Here is a 20,098-nt window from a genome sequence, read left to right on the forward strand (position 1 = left end):
TGGGGGGGGGGATGTGTGAGAGAGAAAGGAATGCTTGCATCGCTAAAAATATTTCACAACCTCTCCGAAAGCCCAAATTGATTGCTTCCGCTCTTAATAAAAAATTTCAGGAGAAGGCGAGAATCGGTCACTCTGGAGGGGAAAAAAAAATATGTCGTTTTCTAGTAAGTACAATATTCCCAAATTCTTCGGGCCAAGATTCTGCCGTGTTTCGTAGTGCATAGCGTTAAAAATGTTTTTTTTTTCAGTGCATGCATTTTTGCAATCTGGGCAAGCTCGGTTGAAAAGGCCTCGCTCGGTTGTGTTGGGCGATATTAGGAAATCCTTTCGGTGCAAAGGTTGCTGTTGTCAGGATGGGTCTGTTTTATTTTGCTTTTCGGAAACATGGCGTGTTCTGTGACCATTTTGCAGTGTTTCTAAGGCTTTAATGCAACATGAAAAACAACCTATCAACAACAGAAAACATTTAGATTAGATTAGATTTATTGGATTTATATGCCGCCCCTCTCCGCAGACTCGGCAGATTTATTTATTTATTTATTGGATTTGTATGCCGCCCCTCTCCGCAGACTCGGGGCGGCTAACAGCGACAATAAAACAGTGTACAATAGTAATTTGGTATTTGAAATGATTAAAAATCCATTAATATAAAAAAACAAAACATACATACATACATGCCATGCATAGAATTGTAAAGGCCTAGGGGGAAAGAGGATCTCAATTCCCCCATGCCTGGCGGCAGAGGTGGGTTTTAAGTTGTTTACGAAAGGCAAGGAGGGTGGGGGCAGTTCTAATCTCTGGGGGGAGTTGGTTCCAAAGGGCCGGGGCCGCCACAGAGAAGGCTCTTCCTCTGGGTCCCGCCAGGCGACATTGCTTAGTTGACAGGACCCGGAGAAGTGCGGCTCACAACAACAATAATAATACAATAAAATACAAATTCAATATTAAAAAACTAAATTAAAAACCATTACTAAAAAAACCCTAGCAATTCTACACAATCACACCAATCTCAAATGCTTAAGTCAGAAGGGTGGGGGGAGAAGTTGATGCCCTCCATGCCTGGCAGCGTAGATTCAACATCTTGTGGAAGGCAAGGAGGGTGGGGCAGTTTGAATCTCAGGGGGAGTTGATTCCAAAGGACCGGGGCCGCCACAAAGAAGGCTCTTCCCCTGGGCCCCGCCAGGTGACTGCTTAGTTGATGGGACCTGGAGAAGATCTACTCTGTGGGACCTAACTGGTCGCTGATATCCTGCGAATTGAAATTCTTCAGTATAGGCCGATGATACTCCTGTGACTAAATAGATTCTGTGACTAAAGGTGACACTTATGACTGTATGACCGTAACTTGTTGCTTGTATCCTTTTGATTTATATTAATATTGTTTCCTAATTGCTTATTTGACCCCTATGACAATCGTTAAGTGTTGTACCTTATGATTCTTGACAAATGCATCTTTTTCTTTTATGCACACTGAGAGCATCTGCACAAAAGACAAATTCCTTGTGCGTCCAAACACACTTGGCCAATAAACAATTGCATTCTATTCTTTTCTAGAGATAGAGTCGGTTGAGAAGGGCGGCATGGAAATCTAATTAAATACATTATCTATCTATCTTATCTATCTATCTTTATTTATTTATTTTATTTATTTATTTTATTTATTTTATTTATTTATTTATTTTATTTATTTTATTTATTTTATTTATTTTATTTATTTATTTATTTATTTATTTATTTATTGGATTTGTATGCCGCCCCTCTCCGTAGACTCAGGGCGGCTAACAACAATGATAAAAACAGCATGTAACAATCCAATCCAATACTAAAATAACTTAAAAAAAACCCTTATTATAAAAACCAAACATACATACAGACATACCATGGGTAAATTGTAAAGGCCTGGGGGGGGAAATATCTCAGTTCCCCCATGCCTGGCGGCAGATGTGGGTTTTAAAGAGCTTACGAAAGGCGAGGAGGATGGGGGCAATTCTAATCTCTGGGGGGGAGTTGGTTCCAGAGGGCCGGGGCCGCCACAGAGAAGGCTCTTCCCCTGTATATGTTGTGTGGACAGCGTGTTGATAGAATAGAATTCTTTATTGGCCAAGTGTGTTTGGACGCACAAGGAATTTGTCTTTTGTGCATATGCCCTCAGTGTACATAAAAGGAAATATGCATTTGTCAAGGATCATGAGGTACAACACTTAATGATTGTCATAGGGGTCAAATAAGCAATGAAGAAACAATATTAATAAAAATCTTAAGGATGCAAGCAACAAGTGACAGTCATACAGTCACAAATGGGAGGAAATGGGTGATAGGAATGATGAGAAAAAACTAGTAGTAATAGTAGTGCAGACTTAGTAAATAGTTTGACAGTTGAGGAAATTATTTGTTTAGCAGAGTGATGGCGTTCGGGGAAAAACTGTTCTTGTATCTAGTTGTATTGATGTGCAGTGCTCTGTAGAGACATTTTGAGGGTAGGAGTTGAAACAACAATCTGAAAGTGTTGCTGTTGTTGTTGATACTGTCACAAATGGCCATGTAGGTAATTTAGGAAACTGCCAGTCGGAAAGTGTGGTTGCTGTCATTATTATCATTATTTATTTTCATTAAACATGAATAATAATAATAATTAATAATAATTTATTAGATTTGTATGCCGCTCCTCCCTGAGGACTCGGAGCGGCTCACAACAACAATAATAATACAATAGAATATAAATCCAATATTAAAAAACTAAATTAAAAACCCATTATTACTAAAAAAAAACCCTAGCAATTCTACACAATCACACCAATCTCAAATGCTTAAGTCAGAAGGGTGGGGGGAGAAGTTGATCCCCTCCATGCCTGGCGGCATAGATTCAACATCTTGTGGAAGGCAAGGAGGGTGGGGCAGTTCGAATCTCAGAGGGAGTTGATTCCAAAAGACTGGGGCCGCCACAGAGAAGGCTCTTCCCCTAGGTCCTGCCCGACAACATTGTTTATTTGACAGGACCCAGAGAAGGCCAACTGTGTGGGACTTAATCCGCCACTGTGATTCGTGCAGCAGAAGGCGGTCCTGTAGGTATTCTTGAATGAAACTCAATTAACTGAACATTGCTGCTGCTACTACTACTACTACTACTACTACTACTACTACACCTACACCATGGTGGCGCTGGGGTTAGAATGCGGTACTGCAGGCTACTTCTGCTGACTGCGGGCAGTTCGGCAGTTCAATTCTGACCAGTACAAGGTTGACTCAAGACTTCCATCCTTCCGAAGTTGTAAGACGAGGACCCAGATTGTTGGGGACAATATTCTGACTTTCTAAATTACATGTACTTAGAGAGAAGGCTGTAAAGCACTATGCAGTGGTGTATATATAAAATCCTGTTGCTGTTATTCTGCTATTGGTTGCCGCTAAGGGAAAGCTTCCCTAATTATATTGGCATTATACCGTATAACTATAACAGCGTGGCAGGATGGACAATGCTTTTGACCTTAACCATTTCTTTTATGTGGGGCCTTTGGTGCTCTCCAAGATCAGTTGTTTTATTGCAGACGTTTCGTTACCCAACTAGGTAACATCATCTATGCTACAAGGATGTGAGGTTTGCTCTCATTGGAACACCCCACTCCCTTCTAGCTGCAAGAAAACAACCAAGCTTGGACAGTACCATTTCTATCCAAATCAAATAAAGCGGTACCTCTACCTACGAACGCCTCTACTTACAAACTTTTCTAGATAAGAACCGGGTGTTCAGCACTTTTTTGCCTCTTCTCAAGAACCGTTTTCCGCTTACAAATCCGAGCCTCCAAAACTGTAACCAGAAAAGGCTGGGAGAAGCCTCCATGGGGCCTCTCTAGGAATCTCCTGGGAGGAAACAGGGCCGGAAAAGGCTGGGAGAAGCCTCCATGGGGCCTCTCTAGGAATCTCCTGGGAGGAAACAGGGTCGGAAAAGGCGGGAAGAAGCCTCCGTGGGGCCTCTCTAGGAATCTCCTGGGAGGAAACAGGGCTGGAAAAGGCAGGGAGAAGCCTCAGTGGGGCCTCTCTAGGAATCTCCTGGGAGGAAACAGGACTGGAAAAGGTGGGGAGAAGCCTATGTGGGGCCTCTCTAGGAATCTCCTGGGAGGAAACAGGGCCGGAAAAGGCTGGGAGAAGCCTCTGTGGGGCCTCTCTAGGAATCTCCTTGGAGGAAACAGGGCCGGAAAAGGCGGGGAGAAGCCTCCGTGGGGCCTCTCTAGGAATCTCCTGGGAGGAAACAGGGCTGGAAAAGGTGGGGAGAAGCCTCCGTGGGGCCTCCCTAGAAATCTCCTGGGAGGAAACAGGGCCGGAAAAGGCTGGGAGAAGCCTCTCTGGGGTCTCTCTAGGAATCTCCTGGGAGGAAACAAGGCCAGAAAAGGCAGGGAGAAGCCTCTGTAGGGCCTCTCCAGGAATCTCCTGGGAGGAAACAGGGCCTCCACCCTCCCTGTGGTTTCCCCAATCACACACATTATTTGCTTTTACATTGATTCCTATGGGAAAAATTGCTTCTTCTTACAAACTTTTCTACTTAAGAACCTGGTCACAGAACGAATTAAGTTCGTAAGTAGAGGTACCACTGTGTTCTCTCGTCTCCATTGTTTGTATTCCTTTCGCTTGTCTTCTATAATTGCCTGTGTTTTTATTCATTTAGTATTGTTATTATACATATCTATATATTACCTATTGCAGAACGAAGACACGGTTCAATGTGTAAACCTTGCTCATCCCCAGCATCGCCAGGACCCTGCAATTCCAGGGCATGCCTCGTACAGATGAAGCCCAAATCCTGCATCGGTGGCCATAACTCCATCAACAACAACAACACAAAGCCATTCAAAACGCCCAAAGACAATCTCATTACCTCCAGTAGCAAACAGCACATGGTCTTTTCTTCGAAAGTCTCAAGAGATAAACCCTGGTAAGTTGGCGGTCTTGCCGAATCTTGATCGCACGTTGTTTTCTCGGTATTAAATTTCCAGTATTAAATTTCCGTCTAGTGGCAGGCAGAGCCCTAGAGAGCCACCCCGAAGGGAGGAGTTGTTAACCTAATCCTACGTAGCTTCTGCTCTGGTAATCTCACACTACTAACCAGAGCATACAAAACTTTTGCCAGAATACAGCTCATCTGTCTGGAACCCACACTGTATTTCGGACATAAACACTCTTGAAAATGTCCAGAGATACTTTACTAGAAGAGCCCTCCACTCCTCTACTCGCAACAGAATTATTATTATTATTTATTGGATTTATATGCCGCCCTACGCAACTCGATCTACAGTCCTAGGTTTAGAAAGCTTAGAACTACGTCGCCTTAAACACAACCTAAACTTAGCCCATCTGCTACAATGACCTTCCTGTCAACAACTACTTCAGCTTCAACCGCAACAACACAACTCTCGTCCTGTCTTTGGTTTGATATTACTACAAGAGCCCTCCACTCCTCTACTCGCAACAGAATTATTATTATTATTATTTATTGGATTTATATGCCGCCCCTCTCCGAAAACCCTACGCAACTCGATCTACAATCCTAGGTTTAGAAAGCTTAGAACTACGTCGCCTTAAACACGACCTAAACTTAGCCCATCTGCTACAATGACCTTCCTGTCAACAACTACTTCAGCTTCAACCGCAACAACACAACTCTCGTCCTGTCTTTGGTTTGATATTACTACAAGAGCCCTCCACTCCTCTACTCGCAACAGAATTATTATTATTATTATTTATTGGATTTATATGCCGCCCCTCTCCGAAAACCCTACACAACTCGATCTACAATCCTAGGTTTAGAAAGCTTAGAACTACGTCGCCTTAAACACGACCTAAACTTAGCCCATCTGCTACAATGACCTTCCTGTCAACAACTACTTCAGCTTCAACCGCAACAACACAACTCTCGTCCTGTCTTTGGTTTGATATTACTACAAGAGCCCTCCACTCGCAACGGAATACCCTACACAACTAGACTTACAATCCTAGGTTTAGAAAGCTTAGAACTACACGACCTAAGCATAGCCCATAAAATCATCTGCTACAACGTCCTTCCTATCAACGACTACTTCAGCTTCAACCACAACAACACACGAGCGCACAACAGATAAAAATGTAAAGTAAACCGCTCCAAACTCGGCTGCAGGAAATACGACTTTAGTAACCGAGTAGTTGATGCATGGAACTTACTAGCAGACTCTATAGTATCATCACCCGACCCCCAAAACTTATTACTATCCACTGTTGACCTCTCCCGATTCCTAAGAGATCAGCATGGGCCGTGCATAAGTGCACCAGCGTGCCTTCCGTCCCCTGTCCTAAAGTTTCTCTCTTGCTAGTATCGTGTATATAACTATTATATCTTTGCATACCACAAATATGTATGTGTCAAAACAAACAAACAAACAAAATTTTATGTCCAGGATGTGAGTGATGCCCGACAAGTGGTGCGATGGCTTAGAACAGTGATGGCGAAACTATTTTGGTTCGCGTGCCAAAAGTGTGTATGTGGATGTGCCAGCATGTGTTCATGTGCCCATGCATGCGCACCCCCCCACCGCGCTGCTTCTCTGAACATGCGCACAGGCCTTTCTGAAACCTGGTAGGTGAAAAAAAAATGCCCAAACGGGCAAACCAGAAGTGCAAAAAAACCCAGCGCAACGGCAAACCGGAAGTGCGTTTTCCCAAACCCCCGGTATCGCCAAAAAAGCTTCTAGAGTTGTTAACCTGATCCTACGCAGCTTCTGCTCAGGCAATCTCGCACTACTCACAAGAGCCTACAAAACTTTTGCCAGACCCATCCTGGACTACTGCTCATCTGTCTGGAACCCATACCACATCTCAGACATCAACACCCTTGAAAATGTCCAAAGATACTTCACCAGAAGAGCCCTTCACTCCTCCACTCGAAACAGAATATCCTACGAAAATAGACTAACAATCCTGGGCCTAGAAAGCCTAGAACTACAGCGCCTAAAACACGATTTGAGTATTGCCCACAAGACCATATGCTGCAACGTCCTACTGGTCAATGACTACTTCAGCTTCAACTGCAACAACACAAGAGCACGCAACAGATTCAAACTTAATACGAACCGCTCCAAACTTGACTGTAAAAAATATGATTTCAACAATCGAGTTATCGAAGCATGGAACTCATTGCCGAACTCAATTGTGTCAACCCCTAACCCCCAACACTTCTCCCTTAGACTCTCCACGATTGACCTCTCCAGGTTCCTAAGAGGCCAGTAAGGGGCGTACATAAGTGCACTGGTGTGCCTTTCGTCCCCTGTCCAATTGTCTTTCCTTTCTTTCACCTATCTTATATATTCTCTTCCTTTCTTATATCCTCTCCTCTAAGTTCACTTTACCCTTATATATACAGTGATACCTCGTCTTACAAACGCCTTGTCATACAAACTTTTTGAGATACAAGTCTTCGGAGAGGGGCGGCATACAAATCTAAGTAATAAATAATAAATAAATAAAATAAATACAAACCTGGGGTTTAAGATTTTTTTGCCTCTTCTTACAAACTATTTTCACCTTACAAACCCACTGCCGCCGCTGGGATTCCCCGCCTCCGGACTTCTGTTGCCCGTGAAGCGCCCGTTTTTGCGCTGCTGGGATTCCCCTGAGGCTCCCCTCCATGGGAAACCCCACCTCCAGACTTCCGTGTTTTTGTGATGCTGCAGCAGGGGAATCCCAGCAGCGCAACATCAGGTGCTTCGCTGGCAACGGAAGACCGGAGGTGGGGTTTCCCATGGGAGGGGAGCCTCGGGGGAATCCCAGCAGTGCAAAAATGGGCACTTCGGCTGGCAAAAGGGGTGAATTTTGGGCTTGCACGCATTAATCGCTTTTCCATTGATTCGTATGGGAAATACTGTTTCGTCTTACAAACTTTTCACCTGAAGAACCTCGTCCAGGAACCAATTAAGTTTGTAAGACAAGGTATCACTGTATTACTACATGTCTATTTTTCTTCCTATGTATTCATGTATTGGACAAATGAATAAATGAATAAATAAATAAATAAATAAGTATAATAATAACGTGATGAAGCTGACCAACCAGATGAATACCTGGTAGGTAGATTTTTCCCCTCCCCCAATTTTCCTTGCCCAAAACTAAGGTGTGTCTTATACTCCGAAAAATACGGTACATGTTGAAGACCTTTCCCACCACCCCACCCCTCTTGGTCTTTCAGTGTTCCTGTTCCGGTGGTCAGCCTAGAGAAAATCCCCAATCTAGTCAAGCCAGATGGGGCCAACGTCAAAATGAACTCGACGGCCGCTCCCGCCGTCGCCTCCTCCGCCTCTTTATCATCCGCCGTCCCTCCTCCGATTAAGTCCGCTTCGACTGCCAAATCGGTGCCGCCGTCGCCCGAGAAGATTCTGAACGGCAAAGGCGTGCTAGCGCCCCCCGTAGACAAGAAGCACCAGAACGGTACTAAAAACAGTAACAAGTCTTACAAGAGGGTTTCAGGTAAGTGGCGGCGGCAACGTGGCTTGACAAAATTGCGTCCTTTTTTTGCGCGGGACCGCTGGTCGCTTAAGAAACCGATTGGTTCTCCTCAACCTGCTCTTGCCCAGCTTTCTGCTTTAAAATATCAATCGAGTGTCAATGTCAATCAAATGAGAGTCGTAAATTGTCAAAGACGAGAAACAGGTAATTCCCCACTTTAGGACTTCCGTGGGCTCTTCTGTGGCTTATTAATTAATTAATTAATTAATTAATTAATTAATTAATTAATTAATTAGATTTGTATGCCGCCCCTCTCCGTAGACTCGGGGCAGCTAACAACAGTAATAAACAGCATGTAACAAATCTAATGTTTAAAATAATTTAAAAACCCTTATTAAAACCAAACATACACACAAACATACCATTTATTTATTTATTTATTTATTTATTGGATTTGTATGCCGCCCTTCTCCGTAGACTCGGGCGGCTAACAACAGTGACAAAAAAACAGAATATAAAAATCCAATACAGTAGTCCCTCGCTATACCGCGCTTCACCTACTGCGGCTTCACTTCATCGCGGGTTTCTGAGGAAGTCGATTGGCAGATTTAAACAGCCCGCCGAACTCGATCGGCAGGTTTAAAAAAAAAAAAATCTAAAATTATAAATACTGTATTTAAATACTGTATCTAAAATAAATACTTACCAAACAATTACAATATAAATACTTAAATAAGTACTATCAGTCGATAAATTCCCCATCGCGGATTTCACCTATCGCGGCCAGGTCTGGAACGTAACACCAGCGATAGGTGAGGGACTACTGTACTACAACAGCTAAAAACCCTTGTTATAAAACCAATCATGCATAGAAACATACCATGCATAAATTGTAGAAGCCTAGGGGGAAAGATTATCTTAATTCCCCCATGCCTGACGGCAGAGGTGGGTTTTGAGGAGCTTACGAAAGGCAAGGAGGGTGGGGGCTATTCTGATCTCCGGGGGGAGCTGGTTCCAGAGGGTCAGGGCCGCCACAGAGAAGGCTCTTCCCCTGGGTCCCGCCAGACGACATTGTTTAGTTGACGGGACCTGAAGAAGACCGACTCTGTGGGACCTAACCGGTCGCTGGGATTCGTGCGGTAGAAGGCGGTCCTGGATGATGATTCTATTCCACCATTTCTTTGAGCTTAGTGTTAACTCTTCTCCCGCAGGGAGTTAGTGGTGTAGAATTGTCCTAGATCCTCCTCTCGGCATCCCTGAATCCAGAGGAAGAGCTGCACGACAAGAAAATAGGTGTAGGCAACTGCTGGCACTCCAGATGTTTATCTTTAGTTCTCCACTCTTTGATCCTCAGCGACGCAGCTCAAAGATGTTCGGAATTGTTGTTCAACCACATCTGGAGTATCAGAATGTCCTTGTTTATCTAAGGCCGTCCCGGAATTTAAGGATTAGGTGAAGCCCTGTTTATCCCAAGCTTAATTGCATATGAAAAGTTGAGTTTGGCTAACGTTAAATACCGATCCCCATTCTTCATGGCTGCAAACAAAAACTGAATTTTTCTCCCTAGTTGGCCTTCTCCGGGTCCCGTTGACCAAACAATGTCGTTTGGCGGGCCCCAGGGGAAGAGCCTTCTCTGTGGTGGCCCTGGCCCTCTGGAATCAACTCCCCCCAGAGATTAGAACAGCCCCCACCCTCCTTGTCTTTCGCAAATTACTCAAGACCCACCTTTGTCGCCAGGCATGGGGGAGTTAGGATATTCCTTCCCCTAGGCCAATACAAGTTATGTATGGTATGTTTGTGTGTATGTTTGGTTTTTATAATAAGGGTTCTTAGTTGTTTTATTAAATTGGATTGTTACATGTTGTTTTTTATCATTGTTGTTAGCCGCCCCGAGTCTGCGGAGAGGGGCGGCATGCAAATCCAATAAATAATAATAATAATAATAATAATAATAATAATAATAATAATAATAATAATAATAATAATAAAGAAAGAAAGGATGCAAAAGGAGGGACAGAACAAAATGTGAATGGCAAAAATTTAAATAATTTTTATGTCAAGGTTCCAGGTAGCACCCGAGCTACATCAAAGTCCAAGTCAAAATACTCCTCAAAGTTCCAATTTTTTTGCCAGAGCCATCCTTGTACCTACACTTGGAAACCTGAATCTCAGTTTTCCACCCAGTTGAAAGCTCACATCCCTTGTCCCCTCCACCCACAAACTTGTCACGTTGCCCGCTCAGATTGTGCCGACGTGGCCAGTCCTGCTGCTTCCGCCCAGGTGGGTGGGCGTAGGATGACCTTGAACCACTCGAAAGAATCACCCCTCCCAAGTTCCCTTAAACACCAGGCCTTTTTTAGATAGACTAGCAAGCATAAAACGTATCAGGAAAGACTTCATGAAAGGGGACACACACGATCAAAACATTTAAATATCTTAAAGGGTTAAATAAGGTTCAGGAGGGAAGTGTTTTTAATAGGAAAGCGAACACAAGAACAAGGGGACACAATCTGAAGTTAGTTGGGGGAAAGATCAGAAGCAACGTGAGAAAATTATTATTTCACTGAAAGAGTAATAGATGCTTGGAACAAACTTCCAGCAGACGTGGTTGGTAAATCCACAGGAACTGAATTTAAAAATGCCTGGGATAAACATACAGTGATCCCCCGAGTTTCGCGCTCTCGATCATTGCTAATCGCTATATCGCGATTTTTCCACCCGGAAGTAAAAACACCATCTGCGCATGCGCGCCCCTTTTTTCTATGGCCACGCATGCGTAGATGGTGGAGTTTGCGTTCCCCGGGCAGATCAGCTGCTGGGCAGCTTCCCTGGGTCTTCCCCCTCTTGCTGGCGGGAGGGCGAGCGGCGGGCATCAGCGAGGAGCCGGGGTTTCCCCTTTGCGTCGGCGACCAGTAAGACCCCAGCGCCGCTTCCCAGCTGAGTCCCGAAGCCAAACACGGAAGTTTGCCTTTGTCGTCTGGCTTCAGGACTCAGCTGGGAAGCGGCGCGAGCGAACAGCGTGGGCGGGCGAAGGGCGGGCGAGCGGCAGCGAGGAGTTTGCGTGGGCGGTGGGGAAACCCCAGCGCCGCTTCCCAGCTGAGTCCCGAAGCCAAACGCGGAAGTTCGCCTTTGCCGTCTGGCTTCAGGACTCAGCTGCTGCAAGCGAGCAGCCGGGCGGGCGGGCGAACGGGCAAGCGGCAAGCGATCTTGGGGTTTCCCCGTTGCCTGGGCAACGGGGAAACCCCATCTTCGGCTCCTCACTGCTGCCGCGCTGCGGAGCAGATCAGCTGTTGGGCGGCCGAAGGGGTCTTCCCCGCCGCCCACACGCAAACTCCACCATCTGCGCATGTGCGGCCATGGAAAACAGGACGCGCATGTGCAGATGGTGTTTTTACTTCCGTGCCGCTACATCGCGAGTTTACGATTATCGCAAGGGGTCTTGGAACGGAACCCTCGCGATAATCGGGGGATCACTGTATATCCATCCTAAGATAAAATACAGGAAATAGTATAAGGGCAGACTAGATGGATCATGAGGTCTTTTTCTGCCGTCAGTCTTCTATGTTTCTTAGTTGAGACGGGTTAAAAACCAGAAGGGAAACAAGCCCAGTTAGAGAAAATGCACTATTTTTACTCGTCTTTTTTGATGTGCAGTCTCTCCAGTTTGTTCACGTATATATAATTTTATGTCGCCGCTTTTTTCTTTAAAGAACCTGTTTTTATGTATTTTTAAACAGAAAGAGAGTTTGACCCAAATAAACATTGCGGAGTATTGGACCCCGAAACCAAGAAGCCTTGCACGAGGTCCCTTACTTGCAAGGTAAATTTTCTTCCTGGTTCATATATGACAATCATAGTTTGTTTTAGATGTGCTTACTTCAAGGCTGTACTTATTATTCTGTCGGGATGTTTTTAGGTCACTGTTTTTTCAACTGGAGTAAAATTATGATGTCTGGGCTTCAACTCCCAGAATTCTAGTACAGTCCTATCTCGGTACTCATTATTAATTGGTTCTGGTATACCGCTTCATAGTGATCAGCCCCCTCTAAGCGGTTTACAGAGCTAGTGTCTTGCCCCCCAACAAGCTGAGTCTTCGTTTTACCGACCTTGGAAGGATGGAAGGCTGAGTCAACCTTGAGCCAGTCTGGATTGAACTCTAGGCTGTGGGCAGTTAGCAATACTGTATTCTAACCATTGTGCCCCAGGAAGGAGAATGAGAAAGGAACAAGGGGAGGGAGGGAGGGAGGGAGGGAAGGAGGGAAGGAAGGAAGGAAGGAAGGAAGGAAGGAAGGAAGGAAGGAAGGAAGGAAGGAAGGAAGGAAGGAAGGAAAGATTATAATAATTATAATAATAATAATAATTTATTAGACTTGTGCCGCCCCTTTCCGGGGACTCGGACTTAGACATATACTGCTTAGGACTTAGACATATACCGCTTCACAATGCTTTCCATCCCTCTCTAAGCACTTTTACAGAGTCAGCCCAATCTGGCTTGTCATTTTATCGACCATGGAAGGCTGACTCAGTCTTTCTTTTTAAAAAAAATATGTTTATTGGTTATATACATTAAAAACAGGGTACAGAAGTAAAGGGAATATATATAATGTACATTCTAGCAATTATAGTTTACTTATATAGCATGCGTGATTGGGGAAGGAGAGGGAAAGAAAGGGAAAGGGATTTAGAAAGAAGGGAAAGAAATATAAGAGGAGGACGAATAGAAAAATAGAGCAAGGAAAGAGTAGTATTTGGAGAGATTGCCGGACTAAAAATCAACAGGGAAAAAACCAAAATGATAACCAAAAATATGACAAGACAGCAGATATTGAAACTAGAGGAATCTACTAAAATCAAAACCGCCAAAAAAGTTAAATACCTAGGACTATGGATTACCGCTAATTGTAGCACTATTAAGAAAGACAACTACGATAAACTAATCAATGAAATGGACAAAGGCTTTTCCAGATGGTCGAAGCTCCCACTTCCTATAATGGGGGAAATTGCCGTAATTAAAAGTAATATACTCCCTAGATTTTTATACCTTTTTCAAACTGCACCCATTAAATTAAACAGGACCTTTTCCAATAACCTACACAAAAAAAATTCGCAAATTTATATGGACAAAAAAAAAAAAGGTCGGAAGGTTGACTCAGTCTTGAGTCAGTCAGAATCAAATTCTAGGCTGGGGGCAGAATTAGCCTGCAGTACTACATTCTAACCACTGTGCCACCAGGAAGGGGAATGAGAAAGGGAGGGAGGGAGGGAGGATGGAGGGAGGGAGGGAAGGAATAAAGGAAGGAAGGAAGGATAGCAATAGCACTAAGACTTATATACAGCTTTGCAGTATTTTATACAGCTTCATAGTGCTTTCACAGCTCTCTCTAGGCGGTTTAGAGAGTCATCCTATTGCCCCCCAACAATCTGGGTCCTCAGTTTACCTACGTTGGAAGGATGGAAGGCTGAGTCAACTTTTAAGCCAGTCAGGATCGAACTGTTGAACTGCTAACAGTCGGCAGTCGGCACAGTTAGCCTGCAGTGCTGCATTCTAACCACTGTGTTGCCACAGAAGGCAGCAGACACTGGCAAGTTCTAACCTGTGCATTGATTACCAAACGAACGATGAGTACCGGGGCAAAATGTCCACGTCAGATTGCACTGAGTACCAAATCCGATGAGTTTCAAAGCAGTTGGGTTCCCTTTGCAGATTGCTCATTGTATACCCCACTCTTAAGCAGCAAAGGAATACTTCCTTCCAGTACAAATTCCAAAGATGACATAAATGCAAACATATCAAATAACAGAATTTTTAAAAAAGCATTAAAATATGTCACGTTTTGATTGATTTGATCACGTTCAAACATTATGCCAAAAAGTCAAGTGTTTCCATTTCTTTGTCCATCCCTATAGAATAGGGTTAGAAGGGACCTTGGAGGTCTTCAAGTCCAACCTCCTGCCCATATGTCGCCCAGTTTATTTTCCAGTGAAATACTTAATATGAATGAATGAGAGAAAGAGAAATGTTGAATTTCTCTTAAGAATTGAACCCCTTTGTATTGCAAAGAGAAACTTCGAATTTCCTGCCACAATTATTTTAACCCCTTTATTTATTTATTCATTTTATTTTTAGACTCATTCTCTTAACTATCGGCGAGCAGTTTTAGGTCGCAAAAAGCAGTTCGACATCCTTCTAGCGGAACACAAGGCTCGATCTCGGGACAAAGAAGCGACGAAAGACAAGGAACACCCGCAGTCCGTAAGGGAAACGCATGAAAGCCAGCCCGCATCAGGACCGGATGCTGTAACAGCAACGTCCGTCAACTCCGGGCAGGAACTTAAAGGAGCATCCCCTGCCAAATCTAGACAGCCCAACTCAGTATTTCCTAGGTGAGCAATATCTGGCCTTAAGCCCTGCGGCCCTCCCGAGCTCCGTTTTCACTGGCAGTGGGTCGCAGGAGGCCGTCGCAGCCCAAAAGGGACCTCGAGAGCCCATTTTCGCTGGCAGTGGGTCACAGGAGGCCGTCGCAGCCCAAAAGGGACCTCGAGAGCCCATTTTCACTGGCAGTGGGTCACAGGAGGCCGTGCCAGCCCAAAAGGGACCTCGAGAGCCCATTTTCGCTGGCAGTGGGTCACAGGAGGCCGTGGCAGCCCAAAAGGGACCTCGAGAGCCCATTTTCGCAGGCAGTGGGTCACAGGAGGCTGTCGCAGCCCAAAAGGGACCTCGAGAGCCCATTTTTGCTGGCAGAGCGCTCAGTCCTCCACAGGCCCCACCCAACATGAGTTACGTTGAGTTGGCCATGCCTACCCTAGCCACGCCCCCCCAGCTCCCTCCCCCCCAAAGTCAAACACAATCCTCAGTGAAATTGAGTTTGACGCTCTTGTTTTAACCTCTCCTTAGATCCTCCTCTTCGAACAGCATAAACAGCAGCACCTCCTTAAACCACAGCGGGAACGTACAAGAATCGTCTCTCCCAGCGCTGGGAGGAGGAGACTTACTCTGCAGATTATCCAGCGACGAAGGCGAAGGAGAAGGAACGGAAGAGGCAGAAAAATTAGACTGCTCCTATTCGGGCCACCATCCTCGGCCGCTTGGGGTACCTCTCTTTCCCCCCCCCTCCTTATAAATCTTATTTGTTGGTGGCATTTATGGCTGGCTTGAATGCTAGGAATACGTCGAGCGTTCCGAAAAGGCCTTTGATCAATTGAATTGGCACATTTAAAGGAGCTCTTGATTGGCTGCTTTAAAAAAAAACCCCTGACTCTGGCAGTGATGGGCTGCTGGTTACACGGTTTGGCGCTCCGTCCCGGTAGGAAATTTTGGGCTGCGCACACATGCGCCCCTATGCGAGATTTGGCTTTTGCGCATAAAGTGAAATCTTGTGTGAGGACGCGCGCGAGAGCGAGATTTCAGTTATTTTTGACGATATTTTTGCTTCTTTGCATGCGCGGAAGCAAAAGTATCGGCGCAATCTCACTTGCGCGCATGTGTCCTAACACAAGATTTTGCTTGTTGTGCATGCGCAGAAGCCAAATCTTGTGCCGATGGCAGTGTGCGCACCCATTGGACGCACATGGACCTATGACAGTCTCGGAGGGCGCAGTGGTAGCGCCAAAGACGAGCAGCCCTTCACTGGTCTTTGGTTGTCTTTAGATGTGCAGTATGTGCTCTTAGATCAGGGATCAAACTCAAGGCCTGGATCTGGCCCACGGGGTGCTTAGATTGGGGCCAGCCTGGAAACAGCAAAGGAGCTTCGTTTTCGCTGGCAGGGGGCTGCAGGAGGCTGTTGCGGCCATCTGAACTCAGTTTCCGTTGGCAGAGAACTAACAAAACAATCTTAAAAAGAAAACAAAAGGAGAAATGTTTCTTTCCGCTTTTGCGTTTGACTGTGTAAGAAGGGACAGGAAAGGAGAAAGGGATAAAGAAAGAAAAAGAAGGAAAGAAGGGAAGGAAGAAGAAAGAATGAAGAGGAAAGAAAAGAGGAGGAGGAGGGAGGAAGGAAGGAAGGAACAGGAAGGACGGAAGGAAGGAAAAGAAAGAAAGAGAGAGAGAGAGAAAGAGAAAGAAAGAAAGAGGAAGGAAGGAAAAGAAAGAGAGGGAGAGAAAAAGAAAGGAAGAGAAGAAGAGGGAGGAAGGAAGGAGGAACAAAGGAAAGAAAGAAAGACAGGAAGGAAGGAAAAGAAAGAAAGAGAGGGAGAGAAAAAGAAAGAAAGAGGGAGGGAGGAACATATGAGATTGGTATGACTGTTTTAGAATTGTTAGTTTTTTATAATAATGGGGTTTTTAATATAGTTTATATTGGATTTGTATTTTATTGTTGTGAGCTACTCTGAGTCCTTGGAGAGGGGTGGCATACAAATGTAATAAATAATAATAATAATAGTAGTAATAATGATGATGATGATGGAAGGAAGGAAGGAAAAGAAAGAAAGAGAGGTAAAGAAAATGAAAGAAGGGGGAAGGAAGGAAGGAAGGAAGGAAGGAAGGAAGGAAGGAAGGAAGGAAGGAAGGAAGGCTCTGTCTGGAATACTGCATTCTCATCACTGAGCCATGAAGAAGAAGAATGGAAAAGGAATAAGAGAGGGAAGGAGGGAAGGAATAGCAAAAGCAATAATAGCAAGAGCACTTCGATTTATATACTGCTCCATAGTGGTTTACCACACTCTCTGGGTGATTTACAGTGTCAGCAAATTGCCCCCAAAATCTGGGTCCTCATTTTACTGACTCCAGAAGGACGGAAGGTTGAGTCAACCTTGAGCTGGTCAGGATCGAATTCCAGGCTGTGGGCAGAGTCTACTTGCAATATCGCACTCTAACCACTGCGCCACAAGGGCTCAATTTTTATGAAAACAAGGGCCTTGCTATTAAAAAGATGTGTGTTATCCCTTTATTCTGTTGCATATGTGGACAATATGAAGTTTCCTCCTGTTCACTTAATCGCTCACGGAATAAAGAAGCTTTCTTGTGATCTCCATCCTTACGAAGCCCGGAGCTTAACGACATAACTCTGTCTGGTGAACGTTTAAGAAACAGGAGCAAGGCCTGACATGACTCATTTTCTTGGTCTTGGATCAGAACCCAATAGCTAGCAGGCTTTTGGCCACACACCCTGTTGCCATTTGGGTTGTTACCCTAGTGATGAGAAAGTGGAAACAGACTTTCATGTTCTCGGGAAGAGATCCTTCCATGTAATTTTCTTTTTAAATGTGAAGCAAATGTTTTATTTTTATCCAGCGTGTCTTGGCATCCTCTAGATCTCATAAACATGGTGGGTCATCATTGTCTTCTGTATTCCTTTCCTCATTTCATTTAATAGTACAGTGTTCCCTCGATTTTCACGGGGGATGCGTTCCGAGACCGCCCGCGAAAGTCGAATTTCCACGAAGTAGAGATGCAGAAGTAAATACACAATTTTTGGCTATGAACATTATCACAAGCCTTCCCATAACACTTTAAACCCCTAAATTACCATTTCCCATTCCCTTAACAACCATTTACTCACCCTTATTACTGGTACTCACCATCGAATAAGACACTTAGTGATCCTGATATTTATAAACATAATTATTTATTAACAATTTTTTTTTGTTATTTATTTGCAAAAAATTATTAGTTTGGCGATGACATATGACGTCATCGGGCGGGAAAAAGCGTGGTATAGAAAAAAACCCACAAGTATTTTTTAATTAATATTTTTTTCAAAAACCGTGGTATAGGCTATTCGCGAAGTTCGGACCCGCGAAAATCGAGGGAACACTGTATTTACATTCACCATCTCCTCTTCAATCAACCTGCTGCATAGCGATAGATAGATAGATAGATAGATAGATAGATAGATAGATAGATAGATAGATAGGATAGATGGATGATAGATAGATAGATAGATAGATAGATAGATAGATAGATAGATAGATAGATAGATATGATAGATAGATAGAGATAGAATGATAGATAGATAGAGAGAGAGAGAGAATGATAGATAGATAGATAGATAGAGAGAGAGAGAGAATGATAGATATGATAGATAGATAGAGATAGATAGAGAGAGAGAGATAGATAGATAGATAGATAGAATGATAGAGAGATAGATAGATAGATAGATAGATAGAATGATAGATAGATATGATAGATAGATAGATAGAGATAGATAGATAGATAGATAGATATAATTAGATAGAATGATAGATATGATAAAATCAATGAATGATAGATAGAGAGATAGAGATAGATAGATAGATAGATAGAATGATAGATAGATAGAATGATTGATAGATAGATAGATAGATAGATAGAGATAGATAGATAGATAGATAGATAGATAGATAGATAGATAGATAGATAGATAGATATCCTGTTTTCCTCAAAATAAGACATCCCCTGATAATAAGCCCTCTGGAACCAACTTCCCCCAGTGATTAGAACTGCCCCCACCCTCTTTGCCTTTCGCAAGCTCCTAAAAACCAACCTAGGTCGCCAGGCTTGGGGAAGTTGATATTCTCCTTAGCTACTATGACTTATGTATGCTTTGCTTGGGTTGCGTGATTAATTTTTATGATAAGGGTTTTAATCTGTTTTTTTTTTAATATTGGATTTGTACATTTATTGTTTTGTGAGCCGCCCCGAGTCTTCGGAGAGGGGCGGCATACAAATCTAATAAATTATTATTATTATTAGTAGTAGTAGTAGTAGCACTTTAACAAATCCGAATGCAAGGATAAATTAATGTAGGGTTTAAAATACTCCTCTCTCTTTCCTAGTTCTGTTCATTTGGAAGTCACCTGATGGGCAGAGGATACTACGTATTTGATAGGAGATGGGATCATTTTCGGCTCGCGCTAAATTCCATGGTAGAAAAACACTTAAACTCACAAATGTGGAAGTAAGTATTATCTGCGTTGTCCGGATATTTCTTATTTTAATGCTAATTTATTTATTTGTCAATTTTATTTGCCACACAACTCGTAGTTCAGGTGACTCTGAGTGACAAAGAAAATACTAACTTAAATTTAATAGTGTTCTCTGGTATTATTTACAAGATATACAATACAGTGATACCTTGTCTTACAAACTTAATTGGTTCCGGGATGAGGTTCTTAAGGTGAAAAGTTTGTAAGATGAAACAATGTTTCCCACAGGAATCAATGGAAAAGCGATTAATGCGTGCAAGCCCAAAATTCTCCCCTTTTGCCAGCCGAAGCGCCCGTTTTTGCGCTGCTGGGATTCCCCTGAGGCTCCCCTCCATGGGAAACCCCACCTCCGGACTTCTGTGTTTTTGCGGTGCTGCAGGGGAATCCCAGCAGGAGAATCCCAGCATCGCAAAAATGAGCACTTTGCTGGCAACGAAAGTCCAGAGGTGGGGTTTCCCAGCGAACGAAGCATCAGTGAAATCGCAGCATCGCAAAAACACCGAAGTCCTCAAAACCCCACCTCCGGACCTCTGTGTTTTTGCAATGCTGCGATTTCACTGAGGCTCCCTTCGCTGGGAAACTCCACCTCTGGACTTCTGTTGCCAGCGAAGCACCCGTTTTTGCGCTGCTGGGATTCCCCTGCTGGGATTCCCCTGCAGCATCACAAAAACACGGAAGTCCGGAGGTGGGGTTTTCCATGGAGGGGAGCTTCAGCAGCGCAAAAATGGGTGCT

General features: G+C 44.0%; 1 protein-coding gene across 4 annotated transcripts in view; it reads left to right on the forward strand.

Moving 5' to 3' along the window:
• The window catches only part of ATXN7L1 (ataxin 7 like 1), a 76,369-nt gene that overhangs the window by 44,845 nt on the left and 11,426 nt on the right, over positions 1-20,098 (forward strand). For 3 of the 4 annotated variants that reach the window (XM_070755165.1, XM_070755169.1, XM_070755167.1), the window contains 6 exons: positions 4,699-4,927; positions 8,207-8,484; positions 12,201-12,283; positions 14,591-14,847; positions 15,359-15,554; positions 19,216-19,337. In XM_070755165.1, the coding sequence (XP_070611266.1) occupies positions 4,699-4,927; positions 8,207-8,484; positions 12,201-12,283; positions 14,591-14,847; positions 15,359-15,554; positions 19,216-19,337 (1,165 nt within the window). The remainder of the gene's footprint in view (positions 1-4,698; positions 4,928-8,206; positions 8,485-12,200; positions 12,284-14,590; positions 14,848-15,358; positions 15,555-19,215; positions 19,338-20,098) is intronic. The other variant, XM_070755166.1, reaches the window with a different exon arrangement.

Source organism: Erythrolamprus reginae, chromosome 6 (assembly GCF_031021105.1).
Source record: "Erythrolamprus reginae isolate rEryReg1 chromosome 6, rEryReg1.hap1, whole genome shotgun sequence".
NCBI classification, from domain to species: Eukaryota; Metazoa; Chordata; class Lepidosauria; order Squamata; family Dipsadidae; genus Erythrolamprus; species Erythrolamprus reginae.